This window comes from Hydra vulgaris, chromosome 04, assembly GCF_038396675.1.
Source record: "Hydra vulgaris chromosome 04, alternate assembly HydraT2T_AEP".
Classification (NCBI taxonomy): domain Eukaryota; kingdom Metazoa; phylum Cnidaria; class Hydrozoa; order Anthoathecata; family Hydridae; genus Hydra; species Hydra vulgaris.
Window position 1 is genome coordinate 50,672,501 of NC_088923.1, and position 12,962 is coordinate 50,685,462.

Here is a 12,962-nt window from a genome sequence, read left to right on the forward strand (position 1 = left end):
CTACAGATGAGGAGGCTACTTAATAGTGGTTATAACCCTCTCTCAACTCTATAACTCTGAAACACGAACCTTGACAAACAAGGCCGCTGCGCAGAGAAACAAGTTGAGCGCGGTACTACCAGGGACATGGTGGGGATCGAACTCGGAACCTCTTGCTTATGTATACATGGAGTTTTTTTGTATACATGGTACATGGAGCTTTTGTATACAAGTATACATGGAGCTTTTTTGACAGCCTCACTTGATCCTCCTTCAAATACTACCTCTATTGTATCAAATATTGCAGCCTAGTTCTCAAAGACAGCTTCTATTAACTTATTACACACTATCCAACATGTAGGAAATATAGTTGCTGTCTTGAGCCAATGTTTTCTGCAAGAAAAGCAGATAGAATGTTTTAAAATATGCCCAACCATTTTGGAGATGAATTAATTAAATTATGTATGTCGTGTACTAAATTAAGTGCATTTCTAACCATAAGGCAGATGCTGCCTACCTCCTGAAGTATTAGATTAAGATTGTGGTTTAAGCAGTGAATAAATAAAGCTTTTGGGTTGTCTTGCAGTATTTTAGTAGCAACACCAGATATTTTACCTTGCAGGACAGAAGCACCACCATACATTTGTCCCCTAAGACTACTCGATGGAAAATTACATCTAATTAAAATATCTTTTATAATTTTAGTTATGGTCTCAGCATCAGTCTTTTCACTTTCATACATACTTATAAAATCTCCATGTACTTCATATTGATCTGACACCCATCTAACTGTTAAAGTTATCTGTTCTAGTCCAGAAACATCTCTGGTTTCATCAACTAAAATAGCATATAAAAGAGCTCTTCAAATTAGGCCAAGTAGACCATTGCGACATTTAAGACACATTTCTTTGATGAGCTCATTGATTACGTCATGTGAAAGATTTTGACTTTTCATCAAGAAACCATTTGCCAAGTACACTATCTTTGCAGTTATTTGATAAAAGTTCAAGTAGCTTTCGTAAATTACCTTCTAATTTATTATGTCCTCAGATAGCCAAGCCCTGTACTGCTAGATATCTTAGAGAGTCTATTTCTTTAAACAGATTCTGTTTTTCTCCGGCTGTTGCATTTTTCCATGAAGAAGAAGAGAACTGACCGGTTTTTGATTAAGAAAAAGATTTTTTTTCAAAACATTCTTTATGGAAAATTGATTTCTCGTGCATGTCAAGATCTGTAATTACATTTGTATCATTAATCTTAATTGGTTGTGTGTCATTCTTCTTGCATTTTTCTGAACTAATAACTAAAAAATAGAAAAATATGGTTAATATTTTTATTGAAAAGGTGATAATTAATTAATATTTTTCTTTATTTGCAATGGAATTATTGTTTCATAGAAAAATATATTTTGTTTTTTAATTATTGATCTAGTAATTTAGTAATATCTATACCTGTTTCATCTTAACTACTACTTAAGTTCTTGTGCCGTTGAGCAACCGTTTCGCAGGAAGTATCATTCCCAATAACATCATTAGACTTAAGATCAGACACAAGAACAGGTTTGTTTCTCAAACTCATGTCACATTCTGGTTAGAAATAATTATAGGTAAACTTTTAATCAATAGTTAAATTTCTTCTTTGAATAAATATATTATTTTACTAACTAAATCATACGACCAATTATGTTGCAGAAAGAGAAAGAGAGAAATACAAAAGTATTAACGCTTGCTAAGATTTTTTTTACTCAATATAAGTTTATAACAATTACTTTGAAAGAAATTGACCACAGATTTCTGTTTACTTTGATGTTTTTTGCTTTCTGCCATCTTTTAAAATTTTAGAACCTTTGTGATTTTTGCCTTAATCTAAACAAGGACATATATGGACATTTAACACATTATTATAGATCTGAGGCGCGGCAAGTAATATATTTGATATGTGAGTGCTTTTTAATAAGAAATTAATATTAATAAAACTTAGACGTCAAAAATCACATTTTTTTAAAAATTGATATGTAGTTTGGAAAAATGAATATTGTAAAGAGAAACCAATTTTCTACATCTTGGAGATAAAACTGTAAATCATTTATAGATTGAACTATAGATTACTTGTGGTCTCTATTCCCTACACTTAGTTTTCACTATTCTTTTAAGAATTTAAATTTCTCATTTTTGTCAGAAATCTAAACTTTTTTTGTCTCACTTACAATTTTGTTTTGATATTTTTCTGTGATTTTTTTTTCCATGTAAAAATTTCGCTTGAGTCTTGGTTAATTTCAAACTCATTAGCCAATAAAGATTATAACGGGAATATCTTTTTTTTTAAATTGGTTAGGTGAGACTATCGTTATTTTGACACAAAATCAAGTAAAAATATTCTCAAAGTAAAAATAGTTCACAGCTGTTCTCTACTGTTTTGCTATTGTTATTTGTAACAATGAATAGCTTGCACATATATATACATATATATATATATATATATATATACAGGCCTCAGCAAGAATAAATGAGTGCGAGAGCAGCGAAAAGCTCTCCTAAAACAAACATGGCAAGCCATGTGAGCTGCTCTACTAAACAGCTTCTTAGGAGAACTTTTAGTTTTTGCGCGAGCTATCTGTTTATTTATTTAAAAAATTCCTTATTAAATACAAAATTTTGGTTTTATACTTGTTACAAGCCCAGGGCGCAACAAATTGTTTTTATTTAATGAACATTGGCATTCACATCTTTATTTAATGACAAACGTCTAATTTAATTGATATGTCATAAGGGAGTTTTATTTTCAAATAATTTTTTATTCTAGTTAATAAGTTATTAGATACATCAATGATGCTTATTGAATTTAACTAATTTTTATTTCTTCAAAACAATATTTTACGCATTTACAAAGTGCGCGTTAAGTATTTAATAATAAGTTAATAAAAATATTATTGTCGTTGTTAAACGCACAAAAAAAAACTAAAAACTATAATAAACATATTATTTATATATATTCCATTAATTTGTATATATTTCAACAAAACTTAAAAATTCTTTTCAAACATTTCAAGTGTTTTTAATATGCAAATAAACATTACTTTAAGAAAAATTAAAAAATAAAAAATAAAACACGCTATAGAAAAAAGCATCTGTAACGTTTAAGCATGGTTTCTTTGAAAGTAATTGCAAACACATTCGTTTTAAGTAAAGTTTTGCATGCTTTTGTGAAACCATGCAAAAAGCATGCTAAAACATAGTTACTTTCTTTGATAGCATACTTAGTTGTTTTACTTAATAGTAACGCTATTGAAAGAAATAATCATGTTTTAGCATGGTTTCTTTTAAAGTCTTTAAAATGTGTTTTGAATTTTAGTAACGAATTATAAATTTGTTTTTTTTTTATAAATAAAAAAATATCAATTGCATAATTTTTCAGAAAAAAAATTGCTGAAGTGATGGGTGTGTTTTTAAAAATTTTAAGCTAACACTAACATTTGCATATGCAACAAGTAAAATTAAAAACAAATTTTTAAAACCCACTTCTTTTATATATTATTAAAACACAAATTTTGCAATCAACTTATTGCCTAATTTTTTCACTCATTGCCTAATTTTTTCTGATATTACCATTTTATTTTAATGAGCAATTTATTTTTGCAGTTAAATTTATTTTTTATGAAATTTTGCTAATCACATATAAATACTATTCTTCTTCCCATATAAAAATAATTTTAATTTAAATTACCTAAATTGACTTATTGCAAAACTAATTATTGAATATTGTATTGTTATCAAGCGAGAGTATGTATGCAAAATTTAAAGAAAATCTATCTTCAGAAAGCGACTCAAAAATTGATTGCAAGATTTAATGTTGCAGAAAGATTAACAGACAGAGACCAGAAGTTAATAAAAGCATTGGGAAAAACATAGAAACATGACATTCATTTTGCTGTCTATTTTTTTAACAAAAGATTGCACATTTGTAGATTTGTCACGCCATGTCAAGCTTATGTTAGTTATGTTATTATTACAAAAATATATACATAACAAATATCATTTATTTCAGCATGAAAAAGTTCTTTATACAAGCGTAGTTTTAACTGCATATAAAAAAGGTTTTATATTCTAATAGAAAATATAAAACTTTTTATATTTTCTATTAGAATATAAAACCTTTTCTACTAGAATATTAAACCTATTAGAAAGGTTTTATATTCTAATAGAAAATATAAAACATTTTAAGAATTACTAAAAATAATGTGTTTTTTATTATAGTTACAATGATTTGAGAGAAAAATTTTTTTTCAAGAGCCATAAATTGCCCCCATAAACCATTTTAGGTGAGTGTGAGCGAGAGCGAAGGCTCTCACTTCCCGCTGAGGCCTGTATATATATTTATATATATATATATATATATATATATATATATATATATATATATATATATATATATATATATATATATATATATATATATTTATATACAGGCCAAAAAGTGCTGTATTTTTGTAAATTTAGACTTTTTTGGTAAACTCATTATTTTTTTCATGATAAATTATTATATAACAAAACAATTATTTTAATACTTTGTTGGGCCTCCCTTTGGTTGGATTACAACTTCTAGACTTCTAGGCATTGATTTAACTTAAGATTTTGTTTCTTCTGGTTGAATCTTTTCCCAAGCTTCTTCAATTGCCACTTTGAGGAAAATGACCGATCTCCAATTTTTCGGTCTCAAATTTCCCACAAATGTTCAATGGGATTAAGGTCCGGTGATTGTGCGGGCCATTCCAAGACCTCAACATTATTTTCAGCAAACCACTACTTGGTTTTAGTGACACTATGCTTGGGATCGTTATCTAGCTGAAATGCAAAATCAGATCCTAGCCGAAGTTTTCGAGCAGATGACTTCAAATTTTGCTTTAATAAGTTTCTGTATTGCACCTGATCCATTATAGTATCAATAAATTGGAGTTTTCCAACACCCTTCCAAGCCATTGAACTTTATACCATCACGTTACCACCACCATACTTGACAGTTCCTCTTACGCAGCTTAATTTGTCGGCTTCTCCAGCTTTTCTCCAAACTTTTTGGGCTCTATCAGATGACTTTAAGTTGAATTTCAATTCGTCGCACCACAGGATCTTTTTCCAGAAACTTAACGGCATGTTTTTGAAATTCTGAGCAAACTCTTATCTTCTTTTCATGTGTTTCTTACTCAAATATGGTTTATAACGCACAAGTTGTCCTTGAAATCCCTGGTTTCGGATACGATTTCTGATTGTCTAATGGGATAATTTGATTCCATAATTCTCTTCAGCTTGCTCAGCCAGTTTTCGAGCAGAAATGAAGCGATTTTTCTTGACTTGTATAATTAAGTTTCTATCAAAACTCTTAGAAGTCTTTTTTTTGCGACCCTACCCTTCTTTTGTGGCTGTTGTTCCGATCAAATTATACTTCTTCATTATGTCGGATACTGTATTATGAGGAATTTCAGTCTCTTGCTGCACCTGACGATAGGTTTTAACCTGATTGACTAGATCGACAGCTAAATTTCTCTGAGAAACAAAAAACATGAAACCTTTTTTTATACAAAACTTTTTTTTTACTACAAAAAACAGTTTTTTGTTATGCAATTTCATTAATTGTATAAAAATTTGCTAAAATATTTCAACAAATTTCACATAAAATTAATTAAACTTACCTAAATATCGCTTGGTCGGATAATTTTTTTTTATTTATTTGATACTAAGTTTCTTTTAGGACAAATAATAAACCAAATGAAGCATGAATCAAAAAATATGAACGCTAAATAACATACTATTCCCAATAGAATTAAAATGACAGAAAAAAGTAAGTATCGCTGTTCATTGTTTTTAGTATAATTTAGAGCGTAAACATTTTTTTTTTGGGAAAAACTTGTTTAGTCAGATAATTTTTTGAGACACTGTCTCAAAATAATATATACAGTATTGGACAAAACATTTGCAACCAACATCGAACAATGCTAAAAAGTCTTCCTAATTTTACATGTCTTAAAAACGAAACGAACTATACTACCACAGCAAACAGTTCAGGAGTATGGAGTCATAGCATGCCATGACATGAGCAATCAGCTGACAGGTGACAGCACACAGGCAGAATTTCGTTGACAAGTGCCATTTTGCAGCGGACAAAACAAGTGCAACTTTTTTGGTTTGTTTCATTTTCTTAAGTCTGGTCCGTGTCAACATCACGGAAGTTTTTAATTAATTAAAGGAAGTATCCAGAAGTTTCCGGAAGCATGCAGAAGCTTCCAGAAGAAGCATCTGGAAGCATCCAGTAGCATCCAGAAGTATCCAGAAACATTCAGAAGCATCCAGACGCATCCAGAAGCTTCCAGAAGCATCGAAAAGAAGCATCTAGAATCTTCCAGAACAGGTTCACACAGGTTCATTTGACTATATAAGAGACATATAAATCGACATGTAATTCAGTCAGTATATGGAAGTCAATCAGTTAGTATTATAAAGACAGTTTATCGAAGTGAGTTTTATCAAAGTATTTTATCGAAGAACATCAATAGAAGAAGTGAAATACAACAAGTGTTTCATTACATCAATACAGTCCACATCTAACCAAGACGTTGTGTTCCACAGAGCATTATTGCATCATCACAAGGTAAATGTAACACGGTTACATTTACCTTGTGATGATACAATAATGCTCTGTGTATAAATGTAAGCTTTGAGAATAAGTGTAAGCTTTGTAATAAATGTAAGCTTTGAGAAGCGTGATTATTCATTTTTATTATTTTTATGACTTCAAGTGCAAAAATGGCTCCCGACAGTTTTGAATTGGAACTAAGAAAGAAAATTTTTGGCGATTACGTAAGTGGAATGTCACGAAAAAGTATTTGCGATAAATATCGCGTGAAAAAATGGACAGTATCAAGACTATGTTCCAAATATCGTTCTACGAGGAAGTTGGCAGTAGATAACAAAGGTGGAAGACCGCGTTCCTCCACTTCTAGAGAGGATTCTATGATCGTCAGATCCGTCCAAAAGGATCCCTGGATATCATCAGTCGAGATACAAAAGCAATTAGAGCTGCCTGTATCAGACCGAACAATCAGACAACGTGCTGTTGAAGCCGGATTGTTTTCTCGACGCCCTGCAAAGAAACCGCTGATTTCACTAAAAAACCAGAAGAAAAGACTCCTGTTTGCTACATCTCATATTGACTGGAATGTTTAGAAAGGACGAACTGTCCTGTTCAGTGATGAATCGAAGTTCAACATCATTGGGAGCGATGGCATTTGTCATGTACGTACACCGGCCGGAAAACGCCTCGATTTACGTTACTGCCATAAGACCGTGAAGCATGGTGGAGGCAATGTATTGTGGAGTCCAATACATCGAAAAGATGGAATAATGGACCGTTTCATGTATAAAAATATCCTGAAAGATGTTATGTTACCTCATGCTGAATGGAATATGCCAATAAAATGGGTTTTTCAGCAAGACAACGATCCGAAACACACTGCAAAAGTAGTCAAGCAGTATTTCAAGACAACCACCTATCAGTGATGGATTGGCCGCCTCAATCTTCGGATCTTAATCCTATCGAGAACTTGTGGGAGATTGTCAACCGCAGAACTAATCGTGAAGGTGTTCGTAATAAGGATCAACTGTTTGAACAAATACAAAAAAACCTGGGCAGTGATTCCACAAAGTTGCATTGATTACCTGATCAAATCTATGCCTCGAAGATGCAGGGCTGTGATCGACAACAAAGGATTCGCCACAAAATATTGATAGCGAAATACAGCTTGGTCAACATTTTGTCAAGTTGCACTTGTTTTGTCCAGAAGGAAATCAACTTTTTTTAATACTTTTGATTAATTTATTAATTTTCGTGTATAAATAATGAACTCTGTGACAAATAAAACTTGAAGAACTTTGTCTCTAAACAGTTATATAGTTATTTCTCTAAATTGAAAAAATGCAGCAATTTTATATAAAGAAACTAAATTATTTATTTTATAACTTAGATTTATTTTAGTGAATTTAAAACCTATAACTAAAAATTTTTGCTCTGTTGCAACTTCCATCATTATATCAAAACATATATATATAACATTTTAGCATGTTTTTTTCTTTTAATTCTCCAAATTAAAAAATATTGAATTAACTCAAGTAATCTCTATAGGGTTATTTTCAAACTGTTTTATCTAAAAACTCTGATTGAAGGGGTAACTTTCTATTGTTTTATCTGAAAACTCTGATTGAAGGGGTAAAAATTCTACTGTTTTATCTAAAAACTCTGGCTGAAGGGGTAAAAATCATTTTCGGCATCAAATTAAATTAACAGCAATATTTTAAATAAACTTTATTAAAAAAATGTAAATTAGTTTTCTTAAACTTTTTAAAAATTTTAGAAAATTTGTAAAACGTCAGTTATATTTTTCTAATAATTCAAATTTAATTTATTTTTTCAAATATTATTCCTAATTTTATTTTTTTAATGTGCCCTAGCTCACTTTTGAAAAAAAACTAGCAAATTTCAAAGGAGTATACATTGAATTTTTGGTTTGACCTCTTAGTGTATAAATGCTTGTGCTGGTGCAAAACTTAAATTTTAGTTTCTATATAAAATACTTTGGCAACATAAATACTTTAACAAAGTTAACTTTAGCAAATATATATAACAAGCCTTTTCAGGAGACGCATGCAGTCGCACCCTTATACAACCACGCATAAATTATTTTTTTTTGACAACATGGCCACGGTTTTTTGCATATACTGATAATTTCCGTGTTTTAAAAAATGCACTGAAAACTAATTTAATTAGAAAATTAAAAAATAAACAAACCATGAACTGAAAAGAAAAACAAACTTAACAAAGAATAAAATAAATAAAGGATAAATCAGAGAAAATAAAAGCATAAAACTAATTTGCTTTTTAATTTTGAAGCAAATTTTGAAATTTTAATTTTATTTTCATCGCTGCATTGATGTAGCTCAAATGTTAATTAATTGTGTCATTTATAAAGCACGAATGTTATATCTGGATTGGTCGAGGGTTCAAATCCTCCTAACAAATTTTTTTTTTTTAGGTTTTATTTACTTAAACATTAGAAAATATCACTTATCAATTACTTTACATAGACATTAAAAAATATCAAAATTTCACATTTTTAAATCGTTAAGTTTCGAAGTAATTAAACTTGGATAAAGTAACTTTGAAACTTTGATTTTTTCTAAACTCTTCGTAGTGAAACTCTTTTAAACTAAAATTAAAAACATACTAATTTTTTCTGGTTTATTTTTTTATTCATTTTATCATTTGTTAAGATTTTTATTTTTTTTTAATTTAGTTTCTTTTTTTTAGTTTTTTTATTTTTTAGATTTTATTTCACTTTCCAGTTTGTTTGTTTTTAATTTTACATTTTTACATTTTTTTAAACGCTCTAACTTGAAAAACGGAGCCGTGGCAAAATATTATATGGTTGGTCATATAAGGCTTGCAAAACAACAAAAAAAAGGTTGGTTGTAATAAATAAACTTCAGAAAAAAATAATAATAATAAAACAAACAATGGTGTAAAATAACTAAAAACAAACATCATTGTAGGGTCTTCTTTTTCTTTTAGCAGCTCTCTCTAATGATGAATTATCATGATCTTCATCACCACTAGCCTCTTCATCTTCATCGAAGCACCAATCAGGCAATGCAGGAGGTGGAGGAGGGTTTTGCTCTTCAGTACCAAACCGTTTGTATAGTTCTTGAATATACTCTCCTTTGTAGATACCAGGAGGGCGACACTAGTAAAACACAAAATAATTAAAATGTTTTTTTTTATTTTTTAAACTTGAAAAGCAAATTAAAAAAAGGTAAACTTTGAAGAACAAATTAAAAAAAGGTAAACTTTGAAGAGCAAATTTAAAAAGATAAACTTTAAAGAGCAAATTAAAAAAAGGTTAACTTTAAAGAACAAATTAAAAAAAAAGTAAACTTACTAGAACAAATTAAAAAAAAGTAAACTTTGAAAAAGAAATTAAAATTAAAAAATTAAAAATTACCTTTGAAAATAAATCTAATGCAGCATCTAAGCTAGAAAGAAAAAAAAATTAATAAAAAAGTAAATGTAGGCAAATGACATTTTTACTTTTTGGAATTGTAAATATATAAAGAATAATTGTTAATTTAAGGTATTATGCTTTTGTTTGTGAATTATATTTAGTCATATTATGAACTTGTGAATTACATCAGATAGTAAGCAAAATTATTCTGTTGACACCTTCTTTATCTAATAGGCTGGTATAGATGTATGCTTGTGTTACACTGTTTTCTGCATAGGATGATTAACGCTGGATATTATTGATCTATTCATGGTTTTTTTGTTTGTGCCTCCTTGTGCCCATTGCCAACGCAATTTTTTTTTTATTTTCTAATGAGGGAACAGCTCGAAAACTCACTTTAATGAATCTGAGCCTGGTTGTTTTTTCTGAATTCTGTGGTAGGTCTCAAAGAAACTGACTCCATCAACAGCTGTATATAATTGGAGTATTAACAGTACTCTGTTGCAAGTGATTGTTAGTGCTTTTGGTGTGCATTTTTGAGGCTACATAGAGCCGTTTGTTATGGTGTTAAGTTAATTGTTTTTATGGTGTTAAGTTAAGTAGCAGGACTGAGGTAACTGCATAGCTCATTACTCTTGGAGTTTCATATGATCATGATTTGGGGTGTCATGTGCTATCTATGATTGAGTCTCTAATAACTTAAGTTTTATAATAACTTAAAACAAGATTAAAGTACCTGAACAAGATTAACAAGTGCCTAAAGAAAAACAAGATTAAAGTACCTAAGAAATTTAAAGATAAAAATAACATCACCACCGCCTAATTGTTTCAATCTTTTACTAATATTGGTGGTCTTCGAAATAACTTTATCTGTTGAACCTTAATTCTTGCAAAATTTAGCACTTCTTTGTGAGACTAATTTGAATTAGGCTGTTTCATCTTCAAATCTCAGCATTGATGTCTTTTATTTGTTTATTTGCAAAGACTCAAATAGTCACATGCTTAGCATGCTCATATATTTACATAATAATTTGCATATTTGTTTCAAATTTTTGTTTGAATCTTATAATCATTTTTTTATGGGCTTTTTTTTAGCAATTCTTCACTTGATCACCTTTTTCTTTATTCTTTATTGATCACCTTCTTAAGACTTCACTCTTTCCGATGTTGTTTCTGATGAAATTGATTGAGCCTTTCCTCTTTATCCATCAGGTAAAATTACTTCTCTTTAAAATTCTTCTAATGCTTGTGGTCCTCACACTAATTAAATTGAAAATCAAGAACATAAAACACCTACAACAAACATATTTACATTTTGTGATAATTGGCTTTTTTCTAGAACTCTTTTCAATACTCTTTAAACTATTTAAAGAGAAATATAAATTAAATTATGCAAAAATATAAACTAATTTACGCAGAAATATAAACATAATTATGCTAAAATATAAACTAATATACGCAGAAATGTAAATCAAATTATGCAGAAATGTAAACTAAATTATGCAGAAATATAAACCTCAAAATGCAGGAATAGAAATTAAAACAAGAAAAACAAAGTAAGAAAATATAAATAAGAAATTATGAAATTAAAAGAAACTAATATACAACTAAAGGGTTTTTTTTAATTTTTCATTTTACTTTCTCATTTTTTAATATATATTTTCTTATTTTGATTTTCTTATATTTCCACATGTGTGTGTGCGTGTGTGTTAGAGAAAAATTTAAAATATTTATTAAAATTTAAATAATAAATATATTTTACTCATCTTAGTTTTTAAATATATTTTACTCATTTTTTTTTACCTTGAACTTTAAAAATTTTTGCTAAACATTTATATATATATATACATGTGGGGGTCTTCACTTGCCCATAATTCTATAGCAGGACTCAAGTCAAATAATTTTACATTTTCTCCTTCAAAACAAACTTAAATTAAATTATGTAAATATTCAGAGAGTTTCATGAGCCCGTTTTTACTCTAAAAAGCATTCAACATTTATTTTTACTCTAAAAAGGCATTCAACTTTTGCATTAAAAACAGCAAAGTAAATAGTATTTTGACAATAGGTAGAACAGAAACCTATTTATTTTTTATTTGATTTCATTTTCAGTTAAAATTTTTTTGATGCCATCAAAAATTTTTAGTTGAAAATTGCAGCAAATGCTGCAGAAGAATTATGAAACAGCAATCGTTAATCTAACTTTTTGTTTTAAGGTGTATTTTAGCCAATCCCATAACTTTTTTTTTTAATGCGGAGTGGCTAATGGCGCAGAGGCAACCTTCGGAATTAGGAAAATTGAGGTCAGCAATAATTTGCTGACCTCAATCTTTTAGAGGTCTGCATCAGGTCGGCAAAAAAAATTTGATACATAGGTCTTGCCATAAAACATCCAAATGAGCTTGGCAATTTTTTGCCGACCTCAAACACTTTTAGGTCGGCAGTCAGATCAGCATTGCCGAATGCCGACCCTGATTCCAGAGGTTGTAGAGGTCATAATTATATGAAATTTTTTTTCTTTTTTCTTGATAGAAGTATTCGTGCCAATTGTTCGAAGTTACGCATTTTATGATTTTTGAATAAACTTAGAACAATTTTTAAGCATTGGCGCAAATAGATTCTGATGTCAAATATAGTTGATTTATTTTCGATATTTTCTTAATGCGTTCCTGTACCTAAAAAAACACTGTGCTTATCTTTTTAAGAAATATGTTGTGCCTATCTTTCACTGATAACAATAAATAAATTAACACTATGAAAAGTGATTTATAGTTGATTTTTGAGCTTTTTTCCAGTTATACAACAAATTTTATGATTTTTAACTCATTTTGGTATCAAATGATGTTTTTATAAAAATACTATTACTGGAGCCTTGGATCAAACAAACCCAAATTTAAAATAGTTGCCTTAAAAGCAGATTTGTTGCCTTGAAAGCAGATTG

General features: G+C 29.3%; 1 protein-coding gene across 1 annotated transcript in view; it reads right to left on the reverse strand.

Annotated features, from left to right (window-relative positions):
* Positions 1-12,962, reverse strand: part of LOC100205625 (mRNA-capping enzyme) — an 84,485-nt gene that overhangs the window by 32,777 nt on the left and 38,746 nt on the right. The window contains exons 7-8 of the mRNA XM_065796568.1: positions 10,022-10,052; positions 9,563-9,763 (exon numbers count right to left, since the gene is read on the reverse strand). Coding sequence (XP_065652640.1) covers positions 9,563-9,763; positions 10,022-10,052 — 232 coding nt within the window. The remainder of the gene's footprint in view (positions 1-9,562; positions 9,764-10,021; positions 10,053-12,962) is intronic.